At 42.4% G+C, this 13,701-nt stretch overlaps 1 protein-coding gene across 3 annotated transcripts; it reads right to left on the bottom strand.

The window, feature by feature from the left end:
- Positions 1-219: 219 nt before the first annotated feature.
- LOC107374826 (3-hydroxy-3-methylglutaryl-coenzyme A reductase) lies at positions 220-13,333 on the bottom strand. 3 transcript variants are annotated; one of them, XM_015943105.3, is made up of 20 exons: positions 13,214-13,333; positions 10,002-10,198; positions 9,815-9,926; positions 9,469-9,556; positions 8,287-8,371; positions 8,068-8,173; positions 7,875-7,981; positions 7,679-7,798; positions 7,417-7,550; positions 7,060-7,328; positions 6,761-6,867; positions 6,482-6,676; positions 6,205-6,363; positions 5,953-6,110; positions 5,745-5,850; positions 5,154-5,324; positions 4,942-5,082; positions 1,553-1,711; positions 1,025-1,173; positions 220-947 (listed from the first exon to the last, which is right to left on the bottom strand). In XM_015943105.3, exons 2-20 carry the CDS (start codon positions 10,161-10,163, stop codon positions 893-895), a joined length of 2,583 nt encoding a protein of 860 aa, XP_015798591.1. In that variant the 5' UTR covers positions 10,164-10,198; positions 13,214-13,333; the 3' UTR covers positions 220-892. The 3 variants fall into 3 exon arrangements, with proteins under 3 accessions (XP_015798591.1, XP_054600499.1, XP_054600498.1); XM_054744524.2 differs by having other exon boundaries at positions 6,761-6,864; XM_054744523.2 differs by lacking the exon at positions 13,214-13,333 and adding an exon at positions 11,752-11,820.
- Between the last annotated feature and the right edge of the window lie 368 nt (positions 13,334-13,701).

The following is a 13,701-nucleotide window of genomic DNA, read 5'->3' as shown; positions in this document are numbered from 1 at the left end:
AGATTTAAGCTCTCATCTAAAACGAGTGTTTCCAACATGAGTTATACATCTGAATGTACGTAAACCTTTTTTTGTTAATTACTTCAAATTCTGTGGGATCATCTAAATGAGCTCACGTGGCCTCTCTTCTGCCCCGTTTTCAAAGTGAAATAAATAAATGTTCGCTCTAGTTTTCCATCTTTGACTCTATTTGCTTCTTTACAGAAAGACAAACTCAAGTAGGAAGGTAGTGTTTATTTAAATAGGTGCACAAGCATTTAAGCAAATCCTCTGAATTGAATATTTTACCATAAATCTTGTTCACATACTGCGCATAAGGTCACTTCTGAAGATCATACAAGGATGAGTGGGATCAGAAGCCTTTCTAATACTTACCTATCAAACGGCTTCAAATTTTTTTTAGCTTTTTTTTTTTTAACTTCAAATGAAAACCTGAAGCAGATCAGAATGTGACGCTACCGCACCATGATCCAAACCAAGAAGAGCAGCCACCATGGCCATTCTAGAGTATACACAGTATACAGCAGCCTCCGTTTAGAGGGGGGCTCAAGAACATGAATACTGAGAAAAACACATTCAGGAACTAAACCAACAATAATTCACATCAACAGTCAGACTTTTGGCAAACAAATTAAACCCGTTACAAGATCTGATTTCTGGTCACCTTTTTTCCTTTTTTTTTTTTAATTAAACAAGCTCTTTGCGTTTGGCTTTTGACCCTAAAGAGGCACCATATTCTCAACACTTATTAACAACTCTGCTAGGGGAAAGGATCAGTACCTGTATTGGCATGTCAGATGGCACAATGTAACTGTAACAAATCAGGTCAGAGTCCAGCTGTGTTTATTAGCTGTGGGAGGTGATGCAGCACAAGCAGAGGTCAGCTTTAAGGTCACGCAGTCGCCTGGGAATCAGATACAGCCATCTCTGGCAGGTTTGTTTTAGATCTAGAGGAGAAAATGGCACACCAAAGTCATGAATCCACAACAAAACCATTCGAAAGAAAACTGAACAAGCAGCTAACCTGTTGTGAGTCATGTGACTCTTGACGAGGTGTCCAGCAGCTAGAGCGGCCATCAGAGACAGCTCTCCTGCCAGAACCGTGGCACAGACGACACGAGCCAGCTGACGGGCATTCTCGCCTGGCTGGTTGGGCATCGTAACACCGAGCATCTGAAGACAACGCAGTAAAGTCCAGTTTAGTTCATTTTGGGGGAAATGATAAAAATCCCCATGGTTTGTCTTTTTGTGATAAAAACATTTATAACCACCTCTGTCAGCGTGCCCCTGGGCAGCTGTGACTACATCGTAGCTCATCATCACCAGCAGGTGAATGTGTGTGTGAATGATGTAGTGTAAAGCACTTTGGAGTCCTAGTTAAGGGTAATGGCGCTGATGAGCTAAGGGCTAATCTGTATTTTTTGAAACCGCTTTAAGCTCTTCAACATGTTCATGAGATTTTTAATTAAACCACCTTCAAAACAACTACATGCAGTAAAATGGTTGAGGATTGGACTATAATGCTGGTACAAACCCTTAACCCAGCCCGTACCTGTAGACAGGCCTGCTGCGGGGGCAGATTGGTTCCTCCTCCCACTGTTCCCAGTTCTATCGAGGGCATAGTGACACTGATGTATAAATCCTCCCTATTTGGACCGGTGGCCTCCATCTGAGTGATGCAGCTGGAGCTCCCGACGGTCTGAGCTGGATCCTAAAACAACAACTAGATCATTTCAGGATTCCTAAAATACTCAAACCAGGGAATCACTAAAATAAAGGTTCTTGGTCAGAATCGAAACTGAGGAAAACACCGAAACAAACAAGTATGTCAATAATCAGAACCGTAGCATTAATGGCTACCATGTGTGCTAACCTCACTAAAATCAAAGAATTGCAACAAATCAGTTACAAAACCATGAATATCACTGACATAACAACAATGTAATTAAAACCCTAAATAAAACGTTTTATTTGAACCCGCTCATGTGGACATTAAATAATAATTATAAATAAATCCATTATAAATGCACAGGCTTATAACTGAAAGGCCTGCTGTAAAATGAACCCTAAGCAACATTGTTGTGTTTAAAGAGCAAGTCACCCTCACATCAATTTTTTTCCCTGATAACCTATATAAATGTGTGTCTAATCGTGCTGCAGACACGTGTAGTCAATAGTTTTGCACTTTAGTGCATTTTAGTTAAAATCTTTATTTTCTGCCTAAAACTCAGTGTTGTGCCGTCGTCAGGTAAAAACTCTGCACTGCATTTGAATTTAAATCTGCCAACGCTATTGGCTAAGAGGTACCCTAGAACGTTAGCTGGTACCATATGATGTCACAATGTTGTGAGCCTGTGTGTGTGGCCATGTTCGAGTTGATCTGCGCCTCGCCTGGAAAACAGACAAGAGCAGACGGAAGCAGCAGGGGGAGTGGCTGAAAGCCGGTGTTTAATTCGGACACAATTTCCTGCTTGTGTAGCTCGGGGGGGACGATGGCTGAAGATATCGCGTTAGCATTCACACTTGTTTAATTTTCAATTTTAATTCTGGTGCCTGTTAGCAGCAGAAACACATCCTCACGTGCTTGTGGATATCATATATTGTATATGAAAACATGACTGTAATAATAAGTAAAGGTTATCAGCTGTAGGTTTAGTGTGCTCATAGGAAACGTGACAAAAGAACACAAAACACATTTCTCTTTATGGCCTATATAGTTGTCATCATCAACATAACATGATTTACAGAATACATGTGACCAACTAACATTTCATGTTCTACCACCGGATGTTTGGATCAAAATATGAACCAATCAGATCTTAGATCAGGTGAGAGCCAGGCGTTTCCTGTCATGCCCTAGGTTTTGCAGCCGAGGGAGAGCAACTGCAGCGCCTTGCTCCAAAATCTGTGGCTGCCTTGATCTCACGAGGTTATCGTTGCCTACGTATGCATGACTTCAGAGCAAGTTGGCATTAAGTCGGATACAAATCTAACCGGCATGCACTGCGCGCCGATCACCGGTGGTCTAATCTGCGCAGAACTGGCTCATCTCTAACACAGCCTGTGTGTATTTGCTAGCGGCTCCGCCCTCTCGGTCTGCTAGGCAACAGCATTTGTTGCATTTTTCAAACAGGAAGTGGGAGCGGAGTAATACTCTGGTAGGAGGTGACTTGCTTGTGACGACAGCACAACAATGACAGTTTTAGGCAGAAATTTCAAATTTTAACTAAAATGCACTAAAGTGCAAAACTATTGACTACACGTGTCTGCAGCACGATTAGACACATTTATATAGTTTATCAGAAAAAAAATTTGATCACCCCCTACCAGTGTATTACTCCACTCCCACTTCCTGTTTGAAAAATGCAACAAATACTGTTGCCTAGCAGACCGAGAGGGCGGAGCCGCTAACAAATACACACACACAGGCTCACAATAACATTGTGACATCATATGGTACCAGCTAACGTCACTGTACTTCTTAGCCAATAGCGATGGCAGATTTAAATTCAAATGCAGTGCAGAGTTTTTACCCGACGACGGCACAACACTGACAGTTTTAGGCAGAAAATTAAAGTTTTAACTAAAATGCACTAAAGTGCCAAATTATTGTGTATGCTTGTCTACAGCACGATTAGACACTCGTTTATATAGTTTATCAGCAAAAAAACTTGGTTTGGGGATGACTTGCTCTTTAACGAGTCACAGCTGCAAGTATAATCCCTCATGTATTTATGACTTTACACCAGAGGATAGTGGAGATGTGTAACTTCAGTCTGTGCAACACTTTTGGGCGTTTCTATTGACATTTTCAGAGTTTAAAGGGTTTGAAAACTGTCACAAGTGTCCAGAACATATCTTCATTTAGTTTGAATGAGTGTGAGAAAGACCTTAAGAGGATCTGAGATGAAATTACAAATAAAACTAAAGTAAATGAAGAACCGTAGAGAAAAGCTGGTCTTCAGACTCGGTCTTATGGAAAACGTCACAGAAATGGTTCACGCTCCGGTTCAGTGCAACTCCAACTGAAAATGTGTGTATTTTCTTACAATGGTGCGTCTCCACCCAGCTGCAACTCGATGTTTTCATATTTGATTTTCACTCATTACCGTTTCAGTTTAGATAAAACGTTTGTGTCTACATTGCTGATTGCTCATGACTGCAGGGATGTAGGTACTCGGGTCTTTGACTTATGTAAATATGGCGAGCTGCGGTTTAACATGTAGAGAGAGAGAGAGAGACACACTTTGTGCAGATGTTCCCTCTGTCAGGAGAAGAAGCCACTCCAGATGAACAATAAGCAGAAGGACAACAGAAGATACGACTGGGACAGCTCAGCGAGCTAACGCAGCAGCAAGTGCCTAAATAATAAAACCTGCATTCGATATGTCACCTGTGCACGTACAAAGGCCGTGGGAAGATTTGGTTATGACATTTGTGGAGTAATCGGACCAACAAGCTAACATTAGAAACCGCTACATGCTAATTCAGACAAAATCACAACTTTCTGGGAGCAAACTTGCGTGATTGTTGAAATTAGAGGTTGGACTGGACGAATATTTTTGAGACCTGGCCTGTAGGACCTAGTGACTTGATTCAGACTAATCTTATGGGACTTGAACACTAAGGACTCGAGTGATGACTTGACAACAACACTGCCTGATAGTCACTCTCACTCTAAAGCTCCATTGAAAACTTCTTACTTTGTTTTGTCGAACTGTTTCTGTAAATCTTCCCAAAAGATGCAGACGCATGATGTCATTAACACTGCACACTGAAGCCGTCCACACAGCTGTTACCCTCTAGTCTTTATCTGTTGTTGCAACAAATCAACACCACTCAAATGTCACGCAGAGTTTGAGCTGTTTACTGATAAAAGCTCATCTGAGTCAGCTGTTTTCCCTCTGATTCTGCACAACAAACACTAAAGTGACTCGTTACCTGTCCACAGGCGATGTAGATGGCTGCTACGACGTTTGCAGCATGAGCGTTAAAGCCCCCGACGCTGCCAGCCATGGCAGAGCCCACCAAGTTCTTGCTGATGTTCAGATCCACCAGAGCAGCCGTACTGCTCTTCAGCACCTTCCACGTCACAAGCAAAGCCATCAGAACCGTGTCGGATAAGCGCAGACGTAAAGTGGGCCGGTGCTAACCTCTCTGACCACCCTGCCGGGAATAGTGGCCTCACACACAGCGGACTTCCCCCGGCCCAGTATCCAGTTCACTGCAGCAGACTTCTTATCAGTGCAGAAGTTGCCGCTGAGCGACAGCACCTCTACGTCTGGATGCTGCTGCTGGAGTTGCTGCAGAGCCTTCTCGGTTCCCTGGAGGAGACGACACGTTCAAACCAATTCAGTTCATTTACGTAACGCCAAATCGCAACAAGAATGGTCTTAAGACACCACAAAGTAAACATTCCAAGTGAACCTACTTATCAGGAAGTGACCTTGAGGGAGTGTATATGTTTATCCTAAAGGCCAAAGGTCAACTTTTAACAGAGTTGCAACATCAAAAGGTTTATTAACTGATGACACGGACCCTCGTCTGCGGCGTGCCAGCAGACTATACGGGGTCGGTTTTAATTCTGTAAAGTGATCAGAGCTGCGGTCTTTGTATGAAAAGTGCTTTATAAATGAAATTTGATGGATTGGTTAACCAAAAAAGCCCAACCACAGCACATAACAGACTAGATTAGTATCAATAACTTTATTAGTATTATCCTACGTGGGGAAGTCTAAGCGTACCTTTGAGAGCATGTTCATACCCATGGCATCACCCGTCTGTGACTGGAAGCGAATGAAGAGGTTCCTCCCCGCCACACAGACCAACAGCTTCTCCAGACGTGCAAACCTACAAAGTGCAAAGGGATATTACAAAATGCCTTTTTTTTAAATACACAAGCTTGTTTTTATTTGACTGTTGGCGTCAGCCAATCCCAGCGCTCCTCCTGACCTGCTGGTCTCATCGAAAGCATCTTTCAGTAGGCTGAATCCTTCCGAGGTCTCGAGCCAGAGTTTGACCTCCGCCGCCCGGCACGCCGAGGGCAGCCTCACCACAGGACCCCTGGTCATCCTGTCTGCTAGGATCCTGCTGCTGCAACCCCCACTCAGCTGAACAGGAAGGACTGCAGTGTCAGCAGGATGCACGCACACACACACACACACGCACGTGCACGCCAACAGGAACATGACAATCATCACTCACAGACAGCGCTCTGCATCCTCGGTTGGTGCTGGCTACCAGGCAACCTTCTGTTGTGGCCAACGGGACATAAAACTGCTTGTTGTCCAACAGAAGCGGGCCGGCCACGCCCACCGGCACCGGCATGTAGCCGATGACGTTCTCACAGCAAGTGCCCATCACCTACAGGACGAGGGAGGTAAACATCACACGCTAGAATAAAAATATTCAACATGATTATAACAAAGTTACTTTCTAACTGAGAGAATTTTAATTTCACAGGTACACATGACATCACTACCTTTGAATAGTCATAGCCTTTATAAGGCAGACAGGCTAACGCTGAGGTTCCTGGTAGTTTAGCCGATAGCATCTCTCTCCTGATGCCCACACCCCTCTCTGGAGTCTCAAGTACCGCCTCCAGCTTGTAGTTCAGGATCTTGGAGGAAGTCACGAGGATCATCACCTCTGCATCACTAAGCATCCGAGGACCCCTCTACAGCATCACACAGTAACTGATTAAAGACAAAAGCACAAACCCAGATTCATGGCCTCCGTCTGACCTGAGCAGGCGAGTTACCTGAGGATCTGAGAGGATGGCCAAACACTCTTCCATAGATCGAGGCTCTGACTTGCAACTTGGAGAAAAGCACGTGTCGTTTTCCACCGTCAGAGTTTCTGTCGCTGCTGAGGCAAAAGAATCAGGAGGGAGAGAAACGAGTCGTACGAAGCCTTCAGATTTGTTTAGAGACGAGGCTGAACTGTAACAAGCTACATCTACAAAGAATAAAGTGCTCTAGATCTTTTTATAACCACCTTTTAGTAGAAACGGCTCTTATTTAGGATATGCTGAAACAAACACGCATAAGCTCCACCCACCTGTGATGGTGGTTTCACCCTCAGGCACAAGTTTGTGGTCAGACGCAGCGCCGGTTGTCAGAACACTACCAGCCGTCCTCTGGGGCTTTGCAGCCGAGACGTCCCTCCTGCAGCAGTCCTCAGCTGCCCGGGACTTTTGCTTCACAGACGAGACGTTAATTGGACTCCTGAGAGACAACGAGGACTCTGCCTCCGCCTGCTCAAAGAGGACGTACTTGACAGCGAGAAGCAGGGCTAGGCTCAGGGTGATCACGTGTTCCAGCTCCAAGCTGGTGGGTTAAACAGAAGAAGCGTTTCACCAAACATAGCAGGCTTCAGAGGATTAAATAACTTCCACGTTTTATTCTGATGCCTTACCTGCTGAGCTTCACAGGCCACATGGTACCGGTCGAGTCCATTCTCTTAGCCATGGGTCCCTCCGCCGTGTGGTTCCCACCTGAACTCTCAGCCGTTAGTCGTGTGTGGGCATGAACCAAGGCCAACCCAAGAGACTAGGAGGTAACATCAGACAGCCATCCTCAGTGAGACCACAATCAATAATGTACCAAAAAAAGGTACAACTCCCTCTTTAGCCTGCTTTAGATACGGCTCTACAGCCTAGGATAAAAACTGTTCCCACCATAATGATTTTAACCCTTTGGGTCACAGGATTAGGCTTGTTATCCTCCTCTTCAGCCAGGACATGAGCCAAGTGGCTCAGCTGCCAGATCGGACGCCCTTCACGACTTTCCCTGGAAAGCTGCAAACCGACGAAAGCAAAGTTAGACTCCGACAACTCTTTTCATCCTGCCAGGCTGCGTTTGCATCCCTCTTACCTCCAGGACCAGGGACACGCACGCAGGAAAGAACGTCATAAAGACAAAGTAATTGGCCAGAACAGACATGCAGCCAAAGCAGCACATGATCTCCAACTGAGGAACACCTAAAAACATGGCAGAAACAACTACTTCAACGTGATTTTAACACAATTCAGCAACCGTCTCCTGCTTTTACAGATAAAGAAGTTACCCGACATGGTGCCGACTCCAATAACGAGGCACTCGACCAGAGCATCCAGAGTGAACGTGGGGCCCAGGATGGCCATGCCCTGTGAGATGTTCTCCCTCACCTCCTCCTGCACACAAACCACAGGATCGTATGGTTCCACAGCACAATCCCACGCTGCCTGGATGCATGACGTTACTGTTCGGATTCATCAAACGCACAGACCAGGCGCGTCGAACAAACCTGAGAGTTTGAGCTGAGGGCAAATTTAGCCAGCGTGCATGCTTTGGACAGGTCAATGAGCAGGAGGAAGAAGGGCAGAGCTTCACTGGGGGTGAAAAGACAAAGCAAGGAGAAATCATACTTACTTGTCAAATGTGATAAACAAAAGTTCTCATGTGACGAATAAATAAATTAAGAGACTCAAAGGTAAACTCAAAGCTTCATGAGTCTGGTGCTTTTAGAAGATGGAAGCTTCACTTCCACTTTTCCGTTTCGCTCGGTCGAACGCGTGACTCAGCGGTCGTCCAACTTAAACGTCGAGTATTTCACCAGCTTCATCTGACCAACACATTACTAGTTTATCCATCTGTTACAGGCTAACGGCATTTTAGTGTTGTTGTGTTTGATTATAGGTAGGGATGTGAATCTTAGAGCAACTCACGATTTGATTCGATTCCGATTCGTGGGGTGCCGATTCGATTCAGAATCGATTCTCTATTTAAATCGATTCACAATCTGTATTAACAAAGAGTGTCAGCTCCAGGATTAACTACTTTGTTGTACAAGTTAGTTAAACTATGGGACATTTTTATTTGACTTTAAACTGGTCATGCTCCAAAAATGCTAATTTACAATGTAAACTAAAGTGATTCTAAAACTGTAAACAGAAGCTATCTTTTGACCAAAAGGCAACATTTATTTTTTGCTTACCTTGTAAAATATAACAAACCTGTAGTTACCTAACAGTAGCTTTGAAAGTAATACGGTCAAATACTTTTCAAGTATGTGTAGAAACAAGTTACATGAGTAATCCTGAGTACTCATTTATCAACTTAGAAAATAAATATGAGAATATCTCAAATTTCTGAGTATGGAAAAAATTACATTCAAGTGCCCTCTTATCAGCAGATTCAAACATAAATCATCTCAATTTATGGGACCACAAAAGTAAACAGAGTACTGACTCTCCTAACAAAGATCAAAAAAGTGCATCTCAAACCTGTAACATAAATATTTGAGTTCTTGGAATTGATTCTGAATCTTTATAAATAAGAATCCCGATTCAGACTTGAATCGATTTTTTTCAGCACCTCTAATTACAGGTGTTGAAACAGGTTTTCTAAGGTTCCTATAATATAAAACATGTGGTGGATGCATTCAGAGCCTCTGCCAAAATCTAAATACTGCATAAAAAACACTTACTTTAGGCCAGTTAGTTCTTTCCCAAAGAAGTGAATGACCACTGAACTGAAAACAAAGCTGGAGAACACTGTGAAAAGCCCTGCAATTCCTGAAAAAAGAACAAAAGTCATTGTTATCACTATGTCTTATCTGAAGACAACTGCGTTTACGTAATAAAAACCATTTACTTTTACTACATAAAGATATTATCCATGCTCTGAAAAACGTCTAAGACAACCTTCCTTTAGGGCTGATAGTACAGATTTCATTGGCTCTGAATAAACAGATAACCCAGTTATGTTGTACTATTTCAGCCACACATGTAATCAACAGTGTGTTTATCCAAGTGACCAACACACACACTAACCCAGAATATATTTGGATCCCAGCTGTAGAAGGTTCTTGAACTGGAAGTAGATGTAAATAATGGCCATGCAGCGCGTCACCGTCAGAATGATGACGTCACTAGTCAGGACTTCCTGTAGGAAAACGGTCATTTCTTATGGTTAGAATGGGTGAACTTCTTCCTTTGTGCTCATTCACAACATGCTAACCTCTTCCACTTTAGGACAGTTGTTCCAGCTGCACATCTGGTTGCTAGTTGCTAACGTGTTCATAGACATGAGGCAGATGGTGACAGCCAGGGTTCCCACGATCACCTCCCAGGGGTGAGAGGCCACCAGCAGGCCATGAAACCTGAAGAGTTGCACTAACATGGTGTCACGGTGGATTTGTTCTTTGACAGCTTCACCTGTGAACGAAACCAAAAACACCACAAGGTGTTTAGTTTGACGGTTCTAACATCAATGCTATTTAGGTTTTGTAGAAATAAAACCTTCAGCTGCACGATTTGGTGAAAAACCAAAAAGAATTTCTTTGAACTCAAAAATAATAAACACAATAAACTTTGTTTTATTTTGTTTTGATCTATGTGAAGCACTTAGTGATTCTATGTCTGTGATAAGTGCTATAGAAATAAAATGTACTTCTGAAATCAGCCAATTTTGTATAGACTGGAAATTATGCAAGCTGAATTTTTGAATGCCTTATTTAGGGATGCAACGATACCACTTTTTTCCAAACCGATAAGATACAGATACTTTGATCGGAGTACTCGCCAATACCGATTACCAAAACCGATACTTCTACCACACAAAAAAACGCAATGATTTGGAATACAGATTTTATTTTCTTCTCAGCTTTCAACAGGAAAAACTGTGAGGTAGATACAAAGTAAAGTTTCTTCTTCTTAAAATATACGAATGGAAATCATCACAAAACTAAAATATTAGGTGAACAAAAATGACAAGTTACAGTGAAGCCATGTTCAAGCAACTGCATTGGTATCAGTTCCTGGTACCGGTTAACTTTTACTGATACCGATACTGGTATTGGTATCGGTGCCGATACCAGTATTGTATCGGTGCATCCCTAGCTTTATTTATTTATTCGACTAATAGTTTTTCCAGCAGGTTTTCCTCCTACGATACAACCGATATTGATGCATATGTTCTGATAAATGACCCGCACTTGTATAGCGCCTTTCAGGGTCAGAGGACTCCAAAGTGCTTTACACTAAAGTGCATCATTCATCCATCACAGACTGGTGGGGATGAGCTACGGCTGCATGGTGGCGCAGTGGTTAGCACTGTTGCCTCGTAGCACGAAGGTTGCAGGTTCGAAACTCGGCTGCGGCCTTTCTGCGTGGAGTTGCGTGTTCTCCCCATGCATGCGTGGGTTTCCTCCGGGTACTCCGGTTTCCCCCACAGATCACAACATGCCCTATAGGTTATAAATTGTAAGTCGCTTTGGATAAAAGCGTCTGCGAAATAAATAAACATAAACATGTAGCCACAGCTGCCCTGGGGCACACTGACAGAGGCGCACCGATATTGTGCATCCCTATTCACAATGTTTTTATTTGAACACGTGCAGTCAAAACAAAAAGGAAATTTACTAAATTAGATGCATATCAGTCATTTATCACTCAGCAATCCGATTTGTCTCTGGTGCCCCTTTCACTATCACCGCGGTCAGAGATGGGGAATTGTGGCATCGAGTCATCTCCATGCCGTGTTTTTCTTCAGTTCAGCAACTAAACCAGGTGATTTCAATCAGCACGGTGAATGAACTGTGTTCAGTTGCTGAGCAGAACAAAAACACAGCATGGAGATAACTTGTTGATGTCACAATTCTCATCTCCGCATTATCATGACCTGCACTCACTCGTTAACTAGCCATCGCTCCATTTCTGCAGGAAACAATCATCGGTAGAACCTCATCATATCTACGCTCATTACTCACCATTTCCAACAACCAATGCAATTTACGATCCAGTATCTTAATCCCTGTGATTATTCCCAAAGCCTACACCTGCCTTCAGGTTGCTGCTTCCAACTGGAATGAGCTGCAAATATCACTGAAACTCCCCACCATACTTCCCTTTATCTACCTTCAACAATCCATTATGATCAATAGTTTCTGATCAATGTGCCTGCCTCTGAGTGCTTAAAGACTGTTTAAGTCTGTTTTGATGGCGTGTACATATTATATATCAGAACAGTCGTTATGTTAAACTGTTTTAAGCTTATTTTTATCTTGCTTGTTTGTCCATCTGTTGCTGCTGCCTCTTGGCCAGATCGTCATTGTAAAAGAGTTTTCAATCGACTCATCTGGTTAAACAAATAAGTAAAAATATCCACTAAAGTGTTCCAGAGTCAATAGGTTGCGGCATCTTTAGTCATACTTCTTTCTGCCCAGTAAAAATAAATATACAATGTGTGAGTGTGTGTCCTGTAAAATATCTACATAAACATACGAACAGCAAGCTGTTTGAATTTGAACTCTAAACTGATAGCCTCTGTCTCGACAATAAAAACATTTCAGAATGTCAGTTTTGTTGCTTTTAACATTATCGCTGCTGTTAGAAACGGGACCAGATGTGGGAATCTTATCAATTTTTTACTTTAAATGAAGAGGATTAGTGTGATCTCGTTTATAAAATGATTAATGTAAAAAGAAAAACACCTCCACTGGTCTCAGAGGGGAAGAAATGTGTTTTTAGCAGTTGGAACTTCCCACAGTAACAAAAGCATCATTTCTCTACATCTGTGACCTAGATGGATATTAGGATTTGGTTAATAATTAATTAAATTGAATATTTAGATCGAACAAAAAACTGATTAATGCTTTAAGGATGCTTATTTGTGTATATTTGCAACACTCTTGTCTAGAAATCAATGAACGAAGGTCAGTTTGAACAAACAAATCACTAAAGACCGTCTGCAGAAAAGTTGCTAATCAGGACCATAAAAATATATATTAATTTAAAAGTCATTTTGACCTAAGGCGTTTTAACCATGTAGTGTCTTCTTTGTCTATTCTATAAATATATTGTATAAATATTGATATTGAAGATTTCTTGTATGGTCAACCAATGACCTTAATAATTCCTTCATAGCTAACAAGCTAGTGTGTATATTCAGATTACTTCTGAGTTTGTTTCCTATTGAAACTAAACATTTCAAATTAGAGGATTTAAATACAAGTGGTAACTAACTGCTATCTGCAGTGGGTGGCAAAGCACAATTTTTATTTAGCGTTAGCTGCTACTAAAACAAACTGACAGAACTACTTAGCATTAGCCTAATTAGCTGCCACACAGGAGTATCTTAAACCGGGGAGGACCGAGTGTGATAACAAAATGAATTTACTCCCGTAGGTTTATCAAATACACTTTAAAATGATCATCACAGCATTTACTTACTTCACAAGATGCTTTTTCTCCGTAAACTGAAGCTCTTTTCCATCTTCGTGCCGCTCTGTGACTAATCTGACGTAACGCAGGCAAAATCAACATGGCGATGCGGAAATCCCAGACGTCATTTCTCTCAGCATAGACATGAATACGTACGACGCACCTTTGGGCGCTGGAAGGCGTAGCAGCGTCGCAGCCATATTGAACGGGTCTACTCACTCTCCAAAGTCAAATGCAGTGTGAGCAACTATGCCCGTTTCTGTGCAGCCTATTACAAAAACTGGCGTACTCGTGGGATTACTAGTGACATTTCTAACATACCTGATGGGACTTTATATTTAAATTTATTTTTATTTATTTTGTTAATGTTGGAGCCTTCCAAGCAGACCAGATGCAAGTTGTTCTTTAAACAGATTTATTGTTGGCTTTTCGTCATTGATCTTTTCTCCGACCTTCCAAAGACCTCCTTCAAACCGTGAAAATGTGCACACAAGATT

Source organism: Nothobranchius furzeri, chromosome 6, assembly GCF_043380555.1.
Source record: "Nothobranchius furzeri strain GRZ-AD chromosome 6, NfurGRZ-RIMD1, whole genome shotgun sequence".
Lineage (NCBI taxonomy): Eukaryota > Metazoa > Chordata > Actinopteri > Cyprinodontiformes > Nothobranchiidae > Nothobranchius > Nothobranchius furzeri.
Note: the sequence above shows the minus strand (reverse complement) of the source record. Positions and strands in the feature narration are given on the sequence as shown.

Bases quoted from the DNA above. Each gene is read 5' to 3' on its own strand.
- LOC107374826 (XM_015943105.3), bottom strand. From the start codon at position 10,163: ATGTTAGTGCAACTCTTCAGGTTTCATGGCCTGCTGGTGGCCTCTCAC. The intron at 9,557-9,814 runs GTTAGTGTGTGT...TTCTTTTTTCAG, and splicing joins GGGATCCAAATATATTCTGG to GAATTGCAGGGCTTTTCACA. The intron at 8,174-8,286 runs GTTTGTTCGACG...GTTTGTGTGCAG, and splicing joins CCCTCAGCTCAAACTCTCAG to GAGGAGGTGAGGGAGAACAT.